Below are 21,925 nucleotides of genomic sequence, written 5' to 3' on the forward strand. Positions count from 1 at the left end.
AAAAGCAATTCTTAAACGTTAAAGAACAATGTTCAAAGTAGGCAAATTAAGCCATTACCCTCCTTTAAAAAAAATGTTTTAAGATACAAAGCAAATCATTACTTCCTGGCAAAGGTGGTTTACTTTCAGCTTCCTTCATTATTTCTGCATTCTTAACTTGAGCCCAGTTCTGCCAGACACTGGCTCCGTCCTCTGGTTTCAGAGACTCAGGAAGCATGAGATCAGCCTGCACCTCAATTTGGTGTTCCGTCGAATGAGTCTGCATCACTTGGGTCTACACAAAAAAAACAGGATTTGTGCGGGTACATGGTATACAATTCCACAAATATATTTTCTAAGATACAACTTTGATTGTTTCAGAATAGTAACTCCTTTCCTTTGTTTCAAAAGGCTTCCTCTCACATTTAAAATATAGTAAGAGGTAACATTTTTATACAATCTGAAGACGCTAAATTTTAAGTTAAAGAGCAGTCTGCATAGCAACAAAAACCCCAACTTCTGCATGGCTGATGTTTGCATATTGTACAAACTGTTAGTCTTCAATGGCATCATTATATAACGAAAGAACAGCTTATCCTCTCCAAATATTCTGAGATCTCACTAATTTATCTACATATACACTGATAAGCCCAGTCATTCATACTGTGATCCTGTATCTTCATGCAGATTTTCCAAGTTGATGTGCTACATAACATAAAACATAAGGTTAACTGTAGAAGTGAATAAGCCTGGCCTCAAATCCTGCCAACACATTTCCCCCACCCTGGTCAGTTCTTTCCACTCCTGACTGCTTGCTCAGATATCAGTTACCCTTGGTACCTTGTTTAAGCGGCCACTTTTCACATAAGCCTCAACACTGCGCGTCAACAGATGAGGGGCATCACAGAATAGCTCGATTTTATCCTCACTCAACATTGACACGTCTGCACTTTCATCAGGGGTTGCTGGATAGTGATTAGGACTAGAAACCTCGGCCAATTTCACCCCTCCTTAAATTAAGACCAGTTGTAGTGCCCGAGACAGTGAAGCATTTTTAAATCTAGGTGCATCATGTTTTTGGCTTTTTCTGTCACAGTACATATGGAGATTTATTTATTTATTTATTTATTTTTTAAAAAGGTTCACTCAAGAGAAAGCTTGTTTTGATGCACAACAGCCCCAGAACAGATGCTGGAGGAGAGGGGGGAGGAGAGGCAGTGGTGAGCTACTTAGTGGGTCAACAGCAATGGTAACCTGAAGAGTAATTTTGAGAGGGACTATCAGCCATAATGTCTGAATCTCAGCCTTCCACTGCAGTCCCTGGGGACTTGCACCAGGAGAGCACTGGAAGGATCCGCAGATAGATAGGCCAGAGATGCGTGGAAGGTCAGCAGCAAGCTGCCACAAAAGATTAAACCAGGAACCTTGGACTGAGTCCAGTTCACATTACACAGTACAGGAAACTCTCGTTTAAACGGCACCTAAATATCCGGAATTCTCTGTTAACCGGCAAAATTCATACTCCGAAAACACCTCAGTAACCGGAAATGTTGCCGAGTCCGAGTCTCCCGCAGTAGCCGAGTTAGTCAGTGGGGGTAGTTCTCCAAACTGCCACTACTCGGCTTCTTGGCGCTGTCGGAAGTCCGAACACCTCAATAACAGGAGTCCGACTCTCCCGCGCTGCCGGGAGTACCCAATTACTGCATACTGCACATTTCTTGATTTTTTTAATTTTTGTTTGTTTAAAAATAGCCTCGGTAGATAACCCTCTCCGGCATCCAAAATTTTTAATCAACCGGCACCATCCCGGTCCCGTCGGTGCCGGATACCAAAGAGTTTCCTGTAATTATAATTTAAGTGCTTACACATTGAGACGTGGAGTTTCCGCTAGGGGCACAATGAGCAAAATACACTGCGGTAGTTTTACCGAGGCGAACTTACATCCATGTTTCCACATAAAAACATCGGCATAAGCCCGAATGCAAGATTGACAGCTGGTCACTGCAGGTCAGTGATTAACACTGGATTCATGTGACCACGGGTGACCCTATCTGAGGGAGCAACATTAAACTTTCCTAATCGCAATATCTTTTTTTATATATATTCATGTCCTCCACTTTATACTCAGTGGAAGATAAATATCCTGCCTGTATCTACACTATCCACGCTCAGAACTTTAAAAACTCTTTTCTCTAAAAAAAAACCAATTTCAATTTTGCAAGACTCCTTTCATAACTTAAAGCACCATGTCCTGGAATGATCTCTGTTGCTTTTCTGTGAGCTTTCTCCAACGCATCAGTGCCTAAAATTATATGTTCTTAGCGTCACCGCTGCCTGACTATTGCAGCAGTGAAAGAAATGAGAAATAGTATCACACACATTCATTCATCCTTATATATCCATTCTTTGTAACATAGCTGTGTAATTTTCAGGCACATTTTGAAAAGATCTTTGGTAAAAATAAACAGCCCAGAAATGCTATACCGCATATTAGCAACATCTGCTAGCCAAACACTTCAAAACAAATTTTCTATGTCATATAGTTTACTTTGCAAGAAAACACTGAATCTCCTCTTCACCCTAGCCTCCAACCTGTTCTCTCAGTTGCAACGATCCTGATCTATTTAAATTAATACCACAATGGGCACTGCCCCTCTGAACTTTCTTCACACTCTTAAGTGGCTTCAAATACACCGGCCCAACATATTTCCTCCTGAAGCCTAGTTATGTTCCTTCTCACTTCAATTAATTCTTTCCCAAGACCTCAAACTATGGAAATCCCTATCCTACAATCGACATGCTTTGATAATGTAAGTCGAGTATCACTTAGATCATTACTTCTCAATTTACTTCCCCTTCTCTTCTACTCTGCAACTACAGGCTTTAATCCAGCACCTTGGTTTCTCAGTAAAATACTTTTATTAAATAAAAGTGGGGTATGGGGAAAAAGAAAAAAAGGCTGTACATTAGAATTTTGAAAAATCTGTGGCTTGTCCCGACATCCAACTACTCCAAACCTTCCCCTCTCCCAATTTTGTGATTCAATTCATCAGGTCAAATGTGACAAGAAATCTGATTGTTACATTTATTTGCGAGTATACAAAAAAGTGCCTCAGAAAACTAACTAAACAAGCATTAATTAAGTTTATTATGTTCCAATAGCTGGTGCTGGAGGCAGTATGGCAGCTAGAGTTCAATGTGGGGAAGTGCGAGGTCATCCACTTTGGATCGGAGAAAGTCAGATCAAATACATTCTTAATGGTGAGAGATTAGAAGCTGTGGAGGAGCAGAGGGGTTTAGGTGTCCATGCACACAAATCACTAACAGCTGGTGTACAGGTACAAAAAGTAATTCAAAAGGCGAATGGAATGTCAGCCTTTATTACAAGGGGGCTGGAATTCAAAAGTGAGGAAGTGATGGTCAGGTCTCACCTGGAGTATTGCATTCAGTTTTGAACACGGAATTTCAGGAAAGATAGCACAGATTCACCAGAATTAGACCAGGGATTAAAAGGTTAAATTACGAGGATAGGTTGCATACAGTCAGCTTGTATTCCCTTGAATTTAGAAGGTTGAGGGTTGATCTAATTGAGGTGTTTAAATTGATAAAGAAATTCGATAGGGTAGATACAGAGGAACTATTTCCTCTAGTGGAGGAATCCAGAACAAAGGGCCATAATCTTAAAATGAGACCTAGGCTATTTCGGAGTGAAATCAGGAAGCAGTTTTGCACACAAAGGGTGGTGGGAATCTGGAACTCGCTCCTCCAAAAGGCTGTAGATGCTGGATCAATTAAAATTTTCAAGACAGGGATTGATACAATTTTGTTGGTTAAGAGTATGAAGGAATACAAGGTGAGGCACAGATGCCATGATCTAATAGACTGCTGGAAAAGGCTTGATGGGCTGAATAACTACTCCTATTTTTGAAAGTTTGCCATCACTGGTTCCCCCGAGTGGGTTGGCACCAAAGGCCATACTCATTTCACAGACAGGAACTGGATCCCTTGACCCAAGAAACACCTGACTTATACCACAAAAGAATGGACTGGTCTTTAGCCTGGTTTTGTGGTTCAAACACGGTTGTGTTTTCTTGGTCTGGTATTTAGAAAGCTTGCTTTCCTTCCATGTGAAAAGCTTCTTGGGATCAAAATGTAAGCTGGTGAGAAAGTTTTGAGTGCAATGATTTTAATCCAATGTTTTTATCCAGTTGTTTATTGTGGCTGTACCAAAGGGTCCAGGTAGAGAGCAAGTTTAAACCACTCTTTGTGCTTACATCTCTTGCACTGTGCTCCAGAGCTGTTCTCGTACTTAGCAACCAAAACAAATCCGGCCAGTGTACCAGATAAATTGCAATTAGGGCCTGTACTGTGCTCTGAAATTCTATATTGTACCTTACATGACATTTACTTAGCGTGCTGTGTTGCATACCTGGAGCTTTTCCAAGTCCCTTGCCAATTTGAACTGCATTTGAAACTAAAGATTTAGCTGAAGATTTTTCAGAGATGAAGTAGAAAGTTATTTAGTGCTCTATACAGATCTAGTTTGGTAAGTTGAGGAAATCTTTCCCATCCCACAATGCATGAGTGTACAGTAGGTTCTAAATTTCGGATTGACATTCTATTGTTCATTACCGATACAATCTAATTGTCCCAATGCAGCATTTTCTTTTCAGTGAAAAATTATCACAAAGATAACAGAGGATGAAAGATTTCTATGATGTTCCCTCACTGGTTTGGTTTACAACCAACTCAGGAACACTTAAATTTGTAATTAGTTCCAGATCAGCCATGTACATAAAAGTTACAGTATATGGAATACCTGTATTTGTTGTGGATCCCAATATTTCAGAGACTGGTAGGCTCTCCCACCAGCTTGTATTGTAACAGGAATATGAAGATTTCCATTCACATTCACAAACTGTGTTGAGAACGCAGCGGTCACAGATGGATGTATCATTTTGTCCTGTAGGTTTTTCCCACCATCTGATAGGACTGGAGTCTTGTCCTTGTCCTCTTCTATTTTGATCCCAGTCATACTCATCGGGATTTCATCAATTTGGACTAGGTTACAGCCATCATGAGCAATTGCAGTATGGAGTACAGTTTGAGCTTCTGAGCAAGGTGCAGGAGTCGTATATATAGTCCATGATTCAGTGTTGGATAATGGGCCAGTAGCTGAGGTGGTAGCTGGAACAACACCATACAACTGACTGCTGTCCACTGTAAGCAGTTCCTGACGAACAGGAATGTAGCCTTGCTGTTGGGCCTGAGAAGGCAGAGTAAGCACAGCGGTCACTGTATTTTGCACTGAAGGCTGACTCATGGTATAGCTTTCTTCAGTTGGTAAATCAACTTTCCTTTTCTTCACAGGCTGTGGAACACCTGAAGAGCTTGGCCTTCTTTCTTGTGCTATAGAGTTGATGGCTTGGCTGCCAGATTGTGGTTCATCAGGAGTCTGCGACTGCAATTGGGCTTGCATCTGCTTGGCTTGCAAGGACTGGTGATCTGTTTGAATTTCCAACTGGTGGGCTTGTTGTGCCTGTATGTGGTGAGACTGCATCTGTTGCTGTCCTATTGGTGACCCCTGGGATGTGTGTTGCTGAATTGGAGAACTAATAGGTCTAGCTAACTCTAGCAATGATCCAGCGACATCAGCACTGTCCATGTATATGTAGTGTCCTCTTTGTTGGTACATTGTAACAGGAGTTTGAACAAACTGCTGGACTTCTTCAGACCCTTTGCCATTCATGGAATCCAAAAATTCCTTCATGCGATGCTGTGGTATTGTCCGTGCTTTCATTCGTAAATATTCCTCATAGGGAATTGAATTCTCCAATGAATGATTCATTTTGGGCAACTAAAAAAGAAAAGTACATTATTAGAGATATAAGAATAATAAGCAAGGACAAACTTACTTAATAGGTTATTTAAAGTCCCAAATCAAAATAAAATATCTTAATAAGACACATGATTTAAGGATGCCTTTATTGTTCTACAATAATAGGCTTTACTACTAACAAACAAGCACAAACGATCAGGACAAAAGCAAATGATTTTGCAAATGAAAACTCAATAGGAAATGAAGAATGAACCAAAATAAATTAACTGGAGACTTCAACTCAGTGAGTACGTACCCAATCACCAAAATGGAGGAATGGGGCAACTAAACTGGGATGAAAAAACCCAAATATACAAAGACTACAGTAAAGAAGGGGAGAATTGAAGGAGCACAGCAATTTGCTAAGTTATAAAAAGGTGCAACAAAGAAAAGGCAGAGCAGAGCATGGACAAAAGTAAGCATGATACAAAAACACTTCAAGTATAACAGCAAAAGCGCAGGAATTCAGAATTCTAAAAGATAAAGTGGCAGTGAAACTCAAACTAAAATGATTAAAACTATTAAATGTACAATTGTTAATTCATGTACAGTAGTACACCCAATATCCTATAGGATTTTGAAGTCAATATGGCAAGGGTACTAGTTTAAGAGACAAATCCTCTAGAGCAACTGTCATGTATGCTAGGAGGCTGATGGATTACTGGATACAGCAAAGGCTATGGCCCCCGACAACATCCCGGCTATCGTGCTGAAGACTTGTGCTCCAGAACTAGCCATGCCTCTAGCCAAGCTGTTCCAGTACAGCTACAACACTGGCATCTATCCGACAATGTGGAAAACTGCCCAGGTATGTCCTGTCCACAAAAAGCAGGGCAAATTCAACCCAGCCAATTACCGCCTCATCAATCTACTCTCAATCATCAGCAAAGTGATGGAAGGTGTCATCAACAGTGCTATTAAGCAACACTTATTCACCAATAACCTGCTCACTGATGCCCCAGTTTGGGTTCCGCCAAGACCACCGGCTCCCGACCTCATTACAGCCTTGGTCCAAACATGGACAAAGGAGCTGAATGCCAGAGGTGAGGTGAGAGTGACTGCCCTTGACATCAAGGCAGCATTTGACCGAGTGTGGCATCAAGGAGCCCCAGTAAAACTGAAATCCATCGGAATCAGGGGGGGGGGGGGGGGGGGAAATGCTACACTGGCTGGAGTCATACCTAGCACTAAGGAAGATGGATCAATCATCACAGACCCAGGACATTGCTGCAGGAGTTCCTCAGAGCAGTGTCCTAGGCCCAACCATCTTCAGCTGCTTCATCAATGACCTTCCCTCCAACATAAGGTCAGAAATGGGGATGTTCGCTGATAACTGCACAGTGTTCAGCGCCATTCACGAATCCTCAAATAATGAACCTGGACGACATTCAGGCTTGGGCTGATAAGTGGCAGGTAACATTCGCACCACAGAAGTACTAGACAATGACTCTCCAACAAGCGAGAGTCTAACCCCCTCCCCCTTGACATTCAACGGCATTACCATTGCCGAATCCCCCACCATCAACATCCTGGGGGTCACCATTGACCAGAAACTTAACTGGACCAGCCACATAAATACTGTGGCAACAAGAGCAGGTCAGAGGCTAGGTATTCTGCAGTGAGTGTCTCACCTCCTGACTCCCCAAAGCCTTTCCACCATCTACAAGGCACAAGTAAGGAGTGTGATGCAATACTCTCCACTTGCCTGGATGAGTGCAGCTCCAACACCATTCAAGAAGCTTGACACCATCCAGGACAAAGCATCCTGCTTGATTGGCACCCCCTCCACCACCGGCATACTGTGGCTGCAGTGTGTCCCATCTACAAGATGCACTGCAGCAATTCGCCAAGGCTTCTTCGGCAGCACCTCCCAAACCCGCAATCGCTTCCACCTAGAAGTACAAGGGCAGCAGGCTCATGGGAACACCACCACCTCCAAGTCACACACCATCCTGACGAAAGTATATCGCCGTTCCTTCATCGTCGCTGGGTCAAAATCCTGGAACTCCCTCCCTAACAGCACTGTGGGAGTACCTTCACCACATGGACTGCAGCGGTTCAAGAAGGCAGCTCACCACCACCTTCTCAAGGGCAGTTAGGGATGGGCAATAAATGCTGGCCTTGCCAGCAACGCCCACATCCCATAAATGAATTTTTTTTTTTTAAAGACAAGGGAGGAAGTCTGCATGGCACTGGCTATCATCAAGAGGGAGTCTTTGGGCACAGGTAATGTTCTAGTTAAAAATAAATAAGCAAACACAGTACCTTTTTTCTTTTCCCTTATAAAGGGCGATACATCTGACCTAGGTAATAGAGGCCCACCAGCCTATCAATAACAAGTAAAACAATGGAACCGACTCTCAGGTAGGGTTGAAGGAGTAGCTGTATAGCTGAAGGAAGTAAACTCAATGCAAACTGGTCAAATTTGATGATGATACTGAACTAAGGACCACAGTGGAATCAGAGGATGCATGTTCTAAATTACAAATTGGGTAGAACGGCAGATGCAATTTAATGCAAAAGTATAAAGTGTACACAGGAAGGAAAAACAGACAACACGTACTGCATGAACTAAGGGTGAAGTTCAATGATATCTAGGAGTCTTATTAGACTCAACTCTCAACATTTCCAACCAATGCAGAGCAGCAAACAGCAAAGCCAATAGCGTGTTGAACTATATTAACGATTTGGAGGAAGGGACCAAGTGCAACGTATCCAAGTTTGCCGACGATACAAAGATGGGAGGGAAAGCAGTGAGTGAGGACATAAAAAACCTGCAAAAGGACATAGACAGGCTAAGTGAGTGGGCAGAAATTTGGCAGATGGAATATAATGTTGGAAAGTGTGAGGTTATGCACTTTGGCAGAAAAAAATCAAAGAGCAAGTTATTATCTAAATGGAAAGAAACTGCAAAGTGCTACAGTACAAAGGGATCTGGGGGTCCTGGTGCATGAAACACAGAAGGTTAGTATGCAGGTACAGCAGGTGATCAGGAAGGCCAATGGAATCTTGGCTTTTATTGCAAGGGGGATGGAGTATAAAAGCAGGGAAGTCTTGCTTCAGTTATACAGGGTACTGGTGAGGCCACACCTGGAATACTGCGTACAGTTTTGGTTTCCATATTTAAGAAAAGATATACTTGCTCTCGAGGCAGTTCAGAGAAGGTTCACTCGGTTGATTCCGGAGATGAGGGGGTTGACTTATGAGGAAAGGTCGAGTAGGTTGGGCCTCTACTCATTGGAATTCAGAAGAATGAGAGGCAACCTTATCGAAACATATAAGATTGTGAGGGGGCTTGATTGGGTGGATGCGGGGAGGATGGGTGAGACTAGAACTAGGGGGCATAATCTTAGAATAAGGGGCTGCCGTTTCAAAACTGAGATGAGGAGAAACTTCTTCACTCAGAGGGTAGTAAATCTATGGAATTTGCTACCTCAGAGAGCTGTGGAAGCTGCAACATTAAATAAATTTAAAACGGAGATAGACAGTTTCCTAGCTGATAAGGGAAATGGGGAGCGGGCAGGGAAGTGGACGTGAGTCTAGGTTCGGATCAGCCATGATCCTATTGAATGGCGGAGCAGGCCCGAGGGGCCGTATGGCCTACTCCTGCTCCTACTTCTTATGTTCTTATATAGCCAATACCGAAGTCAAAACAAGTCATAATCAAATTGTAAAGTGCGCTGATCTTACTGCATCTTGGGTACTGTATCCTGTTCTAGTCACAGAGGCACAAGAGACATTCAAGTGCTGGATGCAGTGCAGGAAATAGTCACAAAGAAGGGATCTAGGATGCAAGGTTTTGGAGAAGAGTTGCAAAGAAGAATGACATATGGTTGAAAGATCAGACTGCAATGGAGAAGTGGAAGGAGTGGAGTTAATAATAATCCAGAGTCAAAGAAATGAGGGTGCAGGCTGGAGATTTCCCAAATAAGGCGGGGCAAGGCCTTGAGGGGTTTGTAAATGAAGATCCTGAAGTTGATTCACAGGTGAACAAAAAGACACTGAAGCTGGCAAAGGCAGAGGTATTGGATATACAGGACTTTATAACGGAGGGGACTTCGGCCGTAGCTTTCTAGACTAGCTGAAATTTGTGAACTCTGGAGGCCGGAAGGCTGACCAACATTCGAGAAATAGATCCATGAGGTAAGATGGGCATGGGTGGGCTTTTCTAGAGTAGCGGCTATAAACAGGTAATGTTCTGGAGTTGGAAGAAACCAAACCTTGTGACAGACTGGACATTAGACAGAGAGTTCAGTTCAGGGTTAAAGGGAACACTGAGACTGTACACCACCAGTCTTGAGCCTGAGTTTCACTGGAATCAGCACCAGAGGCATTTAGGTCCCAGAGAAAGATACAAAAGCTTTGTTTTGCCAACATAATAGCACTGGAGTAAATATTAACTTAGTACAATAGTAAGTGGTGTGCCATGTCAAGCCCTCAGTGTCCAACAAATTAATCAGGGCGAACTTTCACCTCAGCTGCTGTTCCGAGACCAGTAGCTGCAGTTCAGGTTCCAGCCAGGCAAAACATTATTTACTTTGCTTAGCTCTTGCCTGCTGGAACTCTGATTGACCTCCCTAAGGGAGAGTTCTGTGTACACTCATGTGCAAAGCTATGGCCCAATAATTAAAAGTTTAAATGTCTAGAGAGCAGGGAGAGGAGGGTTCCTAATCTTTAAACAATTCAAGATTCAAGAAGTAGGTTTAAAAATACCCAACTGAGTACCAACCAATGGTCCCACTGAGCACTTTGTAAACCAGGTTTGATACCACACTGAATTTGCACTCCATTTGATGTCAAGCCGAAGTAGTGAAAAAATATCACTTCCAGCTCAGGTCCTGACACCAGTTTTACACTGCAAGTCCAGCATCTGTCCAAAGTGGAAATTACTTTGTACTGATGTTAAACTTAGTGTAAATTCACCCTTACCAGTACCACGTTGCATATTAATGGTTGACTGATCCATCGTTCAAGTCCTTTTAATGTCACAACAACTTCCAGCCAAAGATTGTCATAAAATTAACTTTAGATACAAAACCCAAATCAATCTTTCCTACACACAATTAATTTGAATAAGAAGTGTTCTGTTTGTGAATATTTCATTAAACTAGTTTCTTTGTTGTTCAGCCAAAGCAGTTAAATTACATTTTTCTTCTATGATGCTGCATGTTAAAGACAGTAAGGAACATAAGAACATAAGAAATAGGAGCAGGAGTAGGCCATTTGGCCCTTCGAGCCTGCTCCGCCATTATTTCTTGCAATTTAGTATACTGTATTCGCTGCTCACGATGTGATCTCCTCTACATTAGGGAGACCAAACGCAGATTGGGTGACCGTTTTGCGGAACACCTCCGTTCAGTCCGTAAGGGGGACCCCGAGCTTCCGGTCGCCTGTCACTTTAATTCACCGCTCCATTCCCACTCAGACCGCACCGTCCTCGGCCTCTTGCGTTGTTCCACGGAAGCTCAGCGTAAGCTCGAGGAACAGCACCTGATCTTTCGATTAGGCACTTTACAGCCTTCTGGACTCAACATCGAGTTCAACAATTTCAGATCATAACCCCGGCCCCTATCATATAATATATTTTTTATCCACACTTTTGTTCTGTTCTTCTCTCCCACCTGGCAGCTGTCTTCCACTCTGCCAGCGCAATTTACACTTCATCTAGAACCATCCTTTGTTTCTTAACCTGTCCCATTACCATCTCCTCTTGCCTTGAATATCTCTTAATGTCTCTCAATGTTTCTTAATCTCTCCTGCCTTCTATCCTATCACAGGCCTTCCCTTTTGTTCCTTCATTCCCCTCCCACCATTTCCCAGCCCCTACACTTGCTTAAAAATCTGTTCCATTTCCTGCTTTTTCCCAGTTCTGATGAAAGGTCATCGACCTGAAACGTTAACTCTGTTTCTCTCTTCACAGATGCTGCCTGACCTGCTGAGTTTCTCCAGCATTTTGTTTTTATTTCAGATTTCCAGCATCTGCAGTATTTTCTTTTTATATGGCTGACCTGATCTTGAGCTCAGCTCCATTTCCCTGCCCACTCCCCATAACCCTTCACTCCCTTATTGTTCAAAAATCTGTCTATCTCCACCTTAAATGTATTCAATGACCCAGCCTCCACAGCTCTCTGGGGCCGAGAATTCCACAGATTTACGACCCTCAGAGAAGAAATTCCTCCTCATCTCAGTTCTAAATGGGCGACCCCTTATTCTGAAACTATGCCCCCAAGTTCTAGATACCCCCATGAGGGGAAACATCTTCTCTGCATCTACCCTGTCAAGCCCCTTCAGTATCTTATATGTTTCAATAAGATCACCTCTCATTCTTCTAAACTCCAATAAGTATAGGCGCAACTTGCTCAACCTTTCTTCATAAGTCAACCCCCTCATCTCAGGAATCAACCTCATGAACCTTCCCTGAACTGCCTCCAATGCAAGTATATCCCTCCTTAAATAAGGAGACCAAAACTGTACGCAGTACTCCAGGTGTGGTCTCACCAATAAAGGCCAACATTCAATTTGCCTTCCTGATTACTTGCTGTACCTGCATGCTAACTTTTTGTGTTTCATGCACAAGGACCCCCAGTTCCCTCTGTACTGCAGCATTTTGTAACCTCTCCTTTTAAATAATAATTTGCTTTTTTATTTTTCTTACCAAAGTGGATAACCTCACACTTTCCCACATTATACTCCATCTACCAAATGTTTGCCCACTCACTTAGCCTATCTATATCCCTTTGCAGATTCTTTGTGTCCTCTTCACAACTTGCTTTCCCACCTATCTTTGTATCATCAGCAAATTTGGCTACAGTACACTCGGTCCCTTCATCCAAGTCATTAATATAGATTGTAAATAGTTAACGCCCCAGCACTGATCCCTTTGGCACCCCACTAGTTACTGTTTGCCAACCGGAAAATGACCCATTTATCCCGACTCTCTGTTTTCTGTTAGTTAGCCGATCCTCTATCCATGCTCATATATTACCCCCAACCCTGTGAGCTCTTATCTTGTGCAGTAACCTTTTATGTGGCACCTTATCGAATGCCTTCTGGAAATCTGGAGACAAGGAGATAGAGTTTCCACTTTGGGTACAATTGGGAAATTGCACCCAAAATGCACTTGAAATTGGTTAGGTTACAGTCCAAGTTTCCACTAAAATTAATTTGTAAAATCTTCCATGAACAAGCACAATCAGGTAGCGTAATAGAACACAATTTTTCTTTTCATTAAAAAGTATTCCTTGATGTATTTAAGAGTGGTAACCTGGTGCAGTTTTATTAATTCAGCTGAAAATGGGTTTACAACAAAAATCACTGAAAATTACTTTAAAAAAAAACTATACTGAACCATTTAATAGTTTCATTGGTGTGCACTTGTCAGTTTCTTAGAAAATTTAATATTTTTTGATATGAAAAAACTTTTAAAATGAGCCTACTAGTGTCTGCGCGCCTAAGAAAATGAGCGCAATTTGAAGAGCTTTCCCGAACCAGCGCACTCGGCGAAATCTCACAATTTCGACCTGGGGTGTGGCCAGTTTTGCAGGCGTAGCCTGAATCTTGAACCAGCGTAAAAGATGGTGGAAACAGGAACACAAGTGGTTTTGGGCGTAACTCACTTACATTTAAAATTCCCCGATCTTTTGCGCTGGTTCAGCGGATTCCTCCCGGATTGTGTTGATTTTATGGATGGAAACTCTACCTCAAGTTCTACATAGGGTTAAGACATTTTTTTCCCCCCTCATGATTTTACAGAACAAAAGTTTAAATTGCTAGTACTATAGCAGTAAAATAACTTCTCACCCTTGGGCACTGATTTTAATGAGTGGGATTGAAGCGGGCAGGCAATCAGTACCTTCTCACACAAAGTTAAGAGACATTGCACTCTTTTGGTTACTTACACTTGAAGTCATAAGACAATGCGCAAACAATACTCAAAAATGTCAATTGTTTGAGTGGATTGCCATGATGAGACAGCATTTAAAAATTGCACGCAAATGCTACAGAGACAGAAAAACAAAAAATACATGCATTTATATAGTGCCTTTAATTTGGAAAACACTCCCAACATGTTTCTCAGAGATCTCAAACAAAAATACACGCCAAAACAAAGAAGGAAATATTAGGAGGGGTGACCAAAAGCTTGGGTTTGAGGAGGACATTAAAGGAGGAGAGGGAGCTGGAGGAGTTTAGGTTGGGAATTCGCTACTTAATGGCTACTTAACATTCAATCACTGACAAGACCATCTCTGGCCACTTCCTTGTATCCCTCATTACCCACAGCCCCTAATGCCTTCCAACCCCACAACCATCTTTGTCCAACCCTGGAAAGTACTCTCCACCAAGTCACTTACAGCTGCACTTTGAAACTCCCAACATCAGCCCTCCATTGGCCGATAATTCTGCAGCCACTGATTTCCTCAACCACTCTTATCTATCCAATTGAAGCCAGAGTATCTACCGGAAAGACTTCTATTCACGCCCCCACAGCATTACCTCCGGAATCCCCCAATTCTCTATCCTTGACCCCCTCACTCTTCTTCATCTACATGCTGCCCCCTTGGCGACATCATCTGCAGACTTAGGGTCAGGTCCAGCATGTACGCAAACTCCATATCCTTGCCACCGATTCCATCCGCCTCCCCGAGCACCATCTCAGGTTGAACCAGACTGTTCACAAACTCGGTGTCATATTCGACCCCAAACTGAGTTTCCGCCCCTATATCCTCTATATTACAAAAGAACGCCCACTGCCACCTCCATAGCCTGCAGATCAGATCTCGGAGATCCTGCTCTAAAAAGGATACGGAATGAACATCACACTCACATGGGGGTACTGAGGACCACCTCAGGAGAACCTCAGATAGATGGTAGGAGTCATGGAGGAGTCCAATTCCATCCTCAATGTCAATAGCCAAGAAGGATTTGATACACTGCAGTGCTACGGACCAAGTGGCGTCAACCAAGAAAAACTTCCCTCCTGACAGAGAGAGTTCAAGATCAATCCTAGCATCCCAGATGAATGCTTTCACCGCTGGCTTCAGCCATTGGGCGAAATGTTGGTGAGAACAGCAACTGGCTTGAGAGATTCAGGATGACATCTCTCAGTGTTTGCAGTACCTAACTAATTCCATCAGATCTCCACTCCCGCTGATCAGTGGGCACTCAAATCCAGGACCCAGCAGTAGTGGCACAGCTATAGTCTATCTTCATTATGTCATCCTCCATTCCTGGTGACACACCATGTGATCTTTCTAGCCAGGCTCATCAGATACCTGCTCGTGCAAGAGTCAGTAAACAGGATCTGGCTGTCCACACAAGTACAATGGTGGTGCAGCCTGCTGAAGAATCCTCCCAAAAGTCAGAAGCCCCGAGATAAGAACACCTTGGTTCCAAGAGGCTCACGATACCACAGCGCAGCCAAACACTGGCATCCTTGGCCCTCATATCACCTTAGCACAGCTTCAGAACAGGTTTAAGAACAGCAGAGAGGCACCAGGACTATCATATTGGCAAAAAGCAGCACTGTCTGTAAATATACATGTGCATAATAAAATCACTATGATATGAAATCCAGTGTTCCGAAGTATGTCTGCTCTTTCATTTTTGTGTTTGAGAAGAAGTTTGGAGATCAGTTTGGAACAGGATATGCAGTTCCTCTATGCCTCCTTACTGAACTGTTGCCTTCTTAAGCAGATCTCTTGTGAGACATCATTGAAGGAGCAACATGGTCTGTAGACTCTGGTGGAGTTGGTAGCCTCCTTTGGTGTAGCCTTATCCTGTGTGCCTCTCATTTCCTCTTCCTCCTGCTCCTATTCTGCCTCCGTTCTAAGGACAAATATAAGAATGCCCTAAGTGAAACCAATGAAAAGGGCTCCATGACAGAAGGATGGAAGCAAAATATGTCCCTGCATGAAAGGCAGCGTGCAGAATCCTTTCTTAGATGCACAGCTGACAAAATAATTTTCTAATAACTTCAGTCAAAGCTGCTGTTTTGGAGGAAGTTTGTGAACATTCAAAGCCTGTGAACTCAATCACTTTTTTGTTTGACAAGTCATGCCAGTAACTCACCCCTCTTTCGACGAGTTTAACTTAAGTCTGATGCTATTCTGGTCTAAATGGCAACATTTCTGGGGCAGCAACTTTGGCCCTCATTATCCTGTAATTTGCATATATACATCTTCTACCAGCAGCTAATTATACCAGAATTTAGCATGTATTTTAGAACTGGTGCAACTCTGGAATATCTGTTTTATGCCCCAAATTTCCATGTAACACTTTTGCACCAACAAATTGGAATTTTGCACCTATTGGTTTTATTAGGCTGAAAATCCTCGAATGGTAATTCTGAATACACTCATCTTGGACCAGAGACCCACTACTGCATAAAAAAGGTATCTTGTCCATTGCATAAATAGTATGATCACACACAATGAGGCCCTATCTGCCCTCTCAGGTGGACATAACAGATCCCATGGCACTATTTCGAAGAAGAACAGGGGAGTTTTCCCTGGTATCCTGGCCAATATTTATCCCTCAACCAACATCACTAAAACAGATGATCTGACATTATCTCATTTCTGCTTCTGGGACCTTGGTGTGTGTAAATTGGCTGCCGCGTTTACATTACAATAGTGACTACACTCCGAGTTCCCCTTCAATCACACACCATCCTGATTTGGAAATATGTCGCTGTTCCTTCGTCATCGCTGGGTCAAAATCCTGCAACTCCCTACCCAACAGCACTGTGGGAGTACCTTCACCACAAGGACTGCAGCGGTTCACCACCACCTTCTCAAGGGCAATAAATACTGGCCTTGCCAGTGACGCCCACATCCCATGAATGAATTTTTTAAAAATTCAAAAGTACATAATTGGCTGTAAAGCACTTTGGGGCATCCTGAGGTCGTGAAAGGTACTATATAAATGTACATTCTTTTAGTCCACATGGCATCTTAAATTAATAACTGCTGGGTCTTAACTTCCCTTTCATAATTGTTATATAAATGGGCAACTCTTAAGTCCAAAAAAGATGTAAAACTCTACATTTAAATATTCTAAATATCTTTTCTGTACCCTCAGGTGAAAAACAAAAACAAAATATATAGGATACTGTAGCTTTAAATAAACAAATATCCAAGAGCGATTATAAGAATATTGCAGGGGGTTCAGCATACACAAATCCTTGACAGCAAGTGATTTCTAATTACCTGAGCCCCTAATAGATCACTTTCACTAAACCCCATTAGAAATCCTTGCAGTAAGCAACTGATTTTTATGGAACAGACGCGATGAACCAGCTGGTCTTGTGTGTGTTTTTTCTAATGTTCATATGATTTTAATAGATTTTATCTACAGATGAAAACAGACATAATGGCAGAACTAAATACTGGAAAGTGACCAATTAGTCTAATGAAGGGTGCACACCCCAAATGTCATAACCTGTCTTTTCTCATCACAGATGCTGACTGACCTGCTGTGTATTCCCAGCATTGTGTTTTTATTTTAGATTTCCAGCATTTGCAGTTTTTTTCTTTATATTGTAAATGGGCAGCATGGCCACCTTGAAATCATATTTTCAGTCCTCCTTAGGAACATAGGAACAGGAGTAGGCCATTCAGCCCCTGGAGCCTGTTCTGCCATTCAATGAGATCATGGCTGATCTGCGACCTAACTCCATATACCCGCCTTTGGCCCATATCCCTTAATACCTTTGGTTAACAGAAAGCTATCAATCTCAGATTTAAAATTAACAATTGATCCAGCATCAATTGCCATTTGCAGAAGAGAGTTCCAAACTTCTACCACCCTCTGTGTGTAGAAGTGTTTCCTAATTTCACTCCTGAAAGGTCTGGCTCTAATTTTTAGATTATGCCCCCTAGTCCTAGACTCCCCAACCAGCGGAAATAGTTTCTCTCTATCTACCCTATCTGTTCCCCTTAATATCTTGAAAACTTTGATCAGATCACCACTTAACCTTCTAAATTCTAGGGAACACAACCCTTCTTTAAAGTCATCCGGTTAAAGGTCATTTCTTTGGAGTAGCTGTGAACAAAATATAACCTATGTTAAGCTGAATCCATGCAATCTAAGAAACATTACATACATAACAGGCAAATCTTATAATTTGCTTAAGCACCATAGACCAGTATCCTCAAATCTGCTAGAGTCAGTATAAAACAAATTTTAAAATGTCAAAATTGTAATACTGAAGATCTAGTCATATAATGCTGGATATCTTCAGGTCTGAAATCACAATAAGCTTACACAAAAGAATATTTTGAAAATGAACCTATATCAAGTTAAAAACAGTACTGAATGCATTCAAAATTAAATTCAATGGAAGGGTCCCAGCATTCTTGTTTTTCTCTTGTAACTTAAGAGGTTTGAACCCTTCAAATGAATTACCAGTTTCTAACTCTCACTCCAAGGCACAAGCTTCAAATATATTCTGATGTGAATCTACTTAGGTTCTGTTATCCTTATACTTCGCACATGCTACTCCTTTGCCCAATTTACTGAGACTAATCAAAACAAATGGTATATACATATAAAATCAGACTTGTGTTAGTATGTTTTAATGTTTGCCAATTCACTTTTCGTGATGGTTTTAAATCAATTCATATTACTTGTAATCACTGTCACCATTAATGATAGACCTGGACAGCACCCCAGTTTTTACACAACTCAAAAAGCTCATTAGAAACCTTTTGTAAATCCTCATATGCCATACCCTACTCCAACAAATGCTGGCAAGAGTCAAAACAAATACGAATGAAAGAGGTTTTATGGGAAGGGATATATTTTCTTTTCACAGGTATGACCAACTTCATAACTTAGTTAATTAAGTATCACCTATGTGGACCACAGATCATAGACAAACAACCATCTGCTGAACACTGCTGGCCAAATCCTGTTAACTCTAGCAGTATCCTGGAGGATAAGAGCGACCCAAACTCCTTTACACCACCATGAACCCCCTTGTCCAACTTTATTTTCATGGACTTTCTTAGTGTCTAAAGTCAAGGTATCTGTTCATCTGTTTCCACCTTTTCTGCCCATGCACCACAAACTTCAACTTTTCTTCCTCCTCTCCATAGCTTATTTTTTCAAACCCATTCCAACTCAGACCGTGACCACCCAACTTCTCTTCCTTGGGCCCATTTTCAGTAAAACTGTCAACTTCTCACCATCTTCAGATATTCATTCTTTCCCCAAAAAAGCTCACTCTCGACTTCCTAATCCTTGCAAGTTACTGCCCTATTTTTCCAAGATCTTTTAAGACATCAACGCCAGCCAACTATGCGCTCTGACTCCCTCCAATCCGATTTCTGATCAGTACCAAGACTGTTCCAGTCAAAGACCAGAGCTTGCTATCCTCAACCTCTCTACTGCTTCCAATGCTGTTAACCACTCTATTCCCCTCTGCAGTCCATGGAACTGCTGGGTCACAGTGCTACCTCTACCTATCACAACAACTCCTCAAACAGCTTCTCCTCTCATGCTCACAGTCACAGCCAGTATGTCCCAGAGCTCTAGCTCTGGTCTTCGCCATTAACCATCTACATGCTGCCCCTCAATGACATTTGCAAACATAGCAACAGCTTCTACATGTATACCAAAAGCAGCCCCATTTTAACTCCCTTAATGGCCATTTGGGAGCCCTTTCAAACAAAGATGTTGTGCCTGTTCTAAATAGGCATAGTTTTTAGCCCAAAGATTTGAAAACTGAATGTACATTTTACAATTGATTTGGTGAATAAGAAATGCTTAAATTATATTATATACATTTTCTTTAGATTATATATGTTTCTCTTAAATTGGAACATTTTTATTTAGTTCGTTTTAATTTTATGGGGGGGGGGGGGGGGGGGAGGTAATCTATGAATTTCTCCATCTTCTCCCAATTCCCTTGACCTAACTATAGGGAAAAGGGTGTTGCTCCCAGTCCCTGCCAATACTGCTGTGTAGCAAATACAAGTACATCCTGACAGTTGACTTACATGGTGAGGGAAACAGAACCTGCACGCATAATACTCGGTGGATTTTAGTTTATATCTGAAAAAGGTCATAAAATCAATTATAATGCATCGGAAATAACAACAGAAAACGCTGGAAACACTCAGCAGGTCAGGCAGCATCCATGGAGAGAGAAACAGAGTTAACGTTTCGGTCGAAGACCTTTCGTCAGAACTGGAATAAAGCAGGAAATGGAACAGATTTAAAAGCAAGTTTAGGGGCTGGGAAATGGGGGAGGGGATGAAAGAACAAAATGGAAGGTCTGTGATAGGATAGAAGGCAGGAGAAGTAAAGAGGCATTAAGAGATATTCAAGGCAAGAGGAGATGGTAATAGGACAGGTTAAGGAACAAAGGATGGCTCTAGATGAAGTGTGAATTGCGCTGGCAGAATGAAGGACAGCTGCCATGTGGGAGAGAAGAAAAAAAGGCCAAACAAAAAGTGTGGATAAAAAATATATGTGATAGGGGCCGAGGTTATGATCTGAAATTGTTGAACTCTATGTTGAGTCCAGAAGGCTGTAAAGTGCCTAATCGGAAGATGAGGTGCTGTTCCTCGAGCTTACGCTGAGCTTCCATGGAACAACGCAAGAGGCCGAGGACGGTGAGGTCTGAGTGGGAGTGGAGCGGTGAATTAAAGTGACAGGTGACTGGAAGCTCGGGGTCCCCCTTACGGACTGAACGGAGGTGTTCCACAAAGCGGTCACCCAATCTGCGTTTGGTCTCCCCAATGTAGAGGAGATCACATCGTGAGCAGCGAATACAGTATACTAAATTGCAAGAAGTACAAGTAAATCGCTGTTTCACCTGGAAGGAGTGTTTGGGGCCCTGGACAGTTGGAAGGGGGGAAGGTATAAGGGCGTGTGTTGCATCTCCTGCGCTTGCACGGGAAGGTGCCGGGCAAAGGGGAAGGGGTGCTGGGGATGATAGAGGAGTGGACTAGGGTGTCGCGGAGGGAGCGGTCCCTACGGAATGCTGAAAGGGGAGGTGAGGGGAAGATGCGTTTGGTGGTGGGATCACGCTGGAGGTGGCGGAAATGGCGGAGGCTGATCCGTTGAATGTGGAGGCTGGTGAGGTGAAAGGTGAGGACAAGGGGAACTCTATCGTGGTTCCGGGAGGGAGGGGCAGGGGTGAGGGCAGAAGTGCGGGAGATAGAACGGACACGGTCGAGGGCCGTGTCAACCACAGTAGAGGGGAATCCTCGGTTGAGGAAAAAAGAAGGCATGTCGGAAGCACTGGTATGGAAGGTGGCATCGTCAGAGCAGATGCGGCAGAGACGGAGAAACTGGGAGAATGGAATAGAGTCCTTACAGGAGGCGGGGTGGGAGGAAGTGTAGTTCAGGTAGCTGTGGGAGTCAGTGGGCATGTAGTGAATGTTAGTCAATAACCTATCCCCAGAGATGGAGACGGAGAAGTCAAGGAAGGGAAGGGTCGGAGATGGACCATGTGAAGGTGAGGGAAGGGTGGAAATTGGAAGCAAAGTGAATGAAATTGTCTAGTTCAGGGCGAGAGCAGGAAACGGCACCGATACAGTCATCAATGTACCGGAAAAAGAGGTGAGGGAGGGGACTCGAGTAGGACTGGAACAAAGAGTGTTCCACATATCCCACGAAAAGGCAGGCATAGCTAGGACCCATGCGGGTACCACACCTTTAATTTGGAGGAAGTGAGTGGAGTCAAAGGAGAAGTTGTTCAATGTGAAAACAAGTTCAGCCAGGCGGAGGAGGGTGGTGGTGAATGGGAACTGGTTGGGCCTCTGTTCAAGGAAGAAGCGGAGCGCCCTCAGGCCATCCTGGTGGGGGATGAAGGTGTAGAGGGATTGTACGTCCGTGGTGAAAAGGAGGCGGTTGGAACCAGGAAACTGTTAAAGTGACAGAGGGCGTCGGAAGAGTCGCGGATGTAGGTGGGAAGAGACTGGACAAGGGGAGAAAAAATAGAGTCGAGATAGGAAGAGATAAGTTCCTTGGGGCAAGAACAGGCTGAAACGATGGGTCTACCAGGGCAGTCCTGTTTGTGGATCTTGGGAAGGAGGTGGAAGCGGTCTGTGCGGGGTT

The 21,925-nt window shown here is 42.9% G+C and overlaps 1 protein-coding gene across 3 annotated transcripts in view; it reads right to left on the minus strand.

Annotated features, from left to right (window-relative positions):
• LOC147105710 (transcriptional regulator QRICH1-like) overlaps window positions 1-21,925 on the minus strand; it is a 121,801-nt gene that overhangs the window by 17,334 nt on the left and 82,542 nt on the right. For all 3 annotated transcript variants that reach the window (XM_086010325.1, XM_086010326.1, XM_086010324.1), the window contains exons 2-3: window positions 4,799-5,836; window positions 103-274 (exon numbers count right to left, since the gene is read on the minus strand). In XM_086010325.1, coding sequence (XP_085866451.1) covers window positions 103-274; window positions 4,799-5,836 — 1,210 coding nt within the window. The remainder of the gene's footprint in view (window positions 1-102; window positions 275-4,798; window positions 5,837-21,925) is intronic.

This window comes from Somniosus microcephalus, chromosome 17 (genome assembly GCF_052327205.1).
Source record: "Somniosus microcephalus isolate GS21.2 chromosome 17, FLI_Smic_1.0, whole genome shotgun sequence".
NCBI lineage: Eukaryota > Metazoa > Chordata > Chondrichthyes > Squaliformes > Somniosidae > Somniosus > Somniosus microcephalus.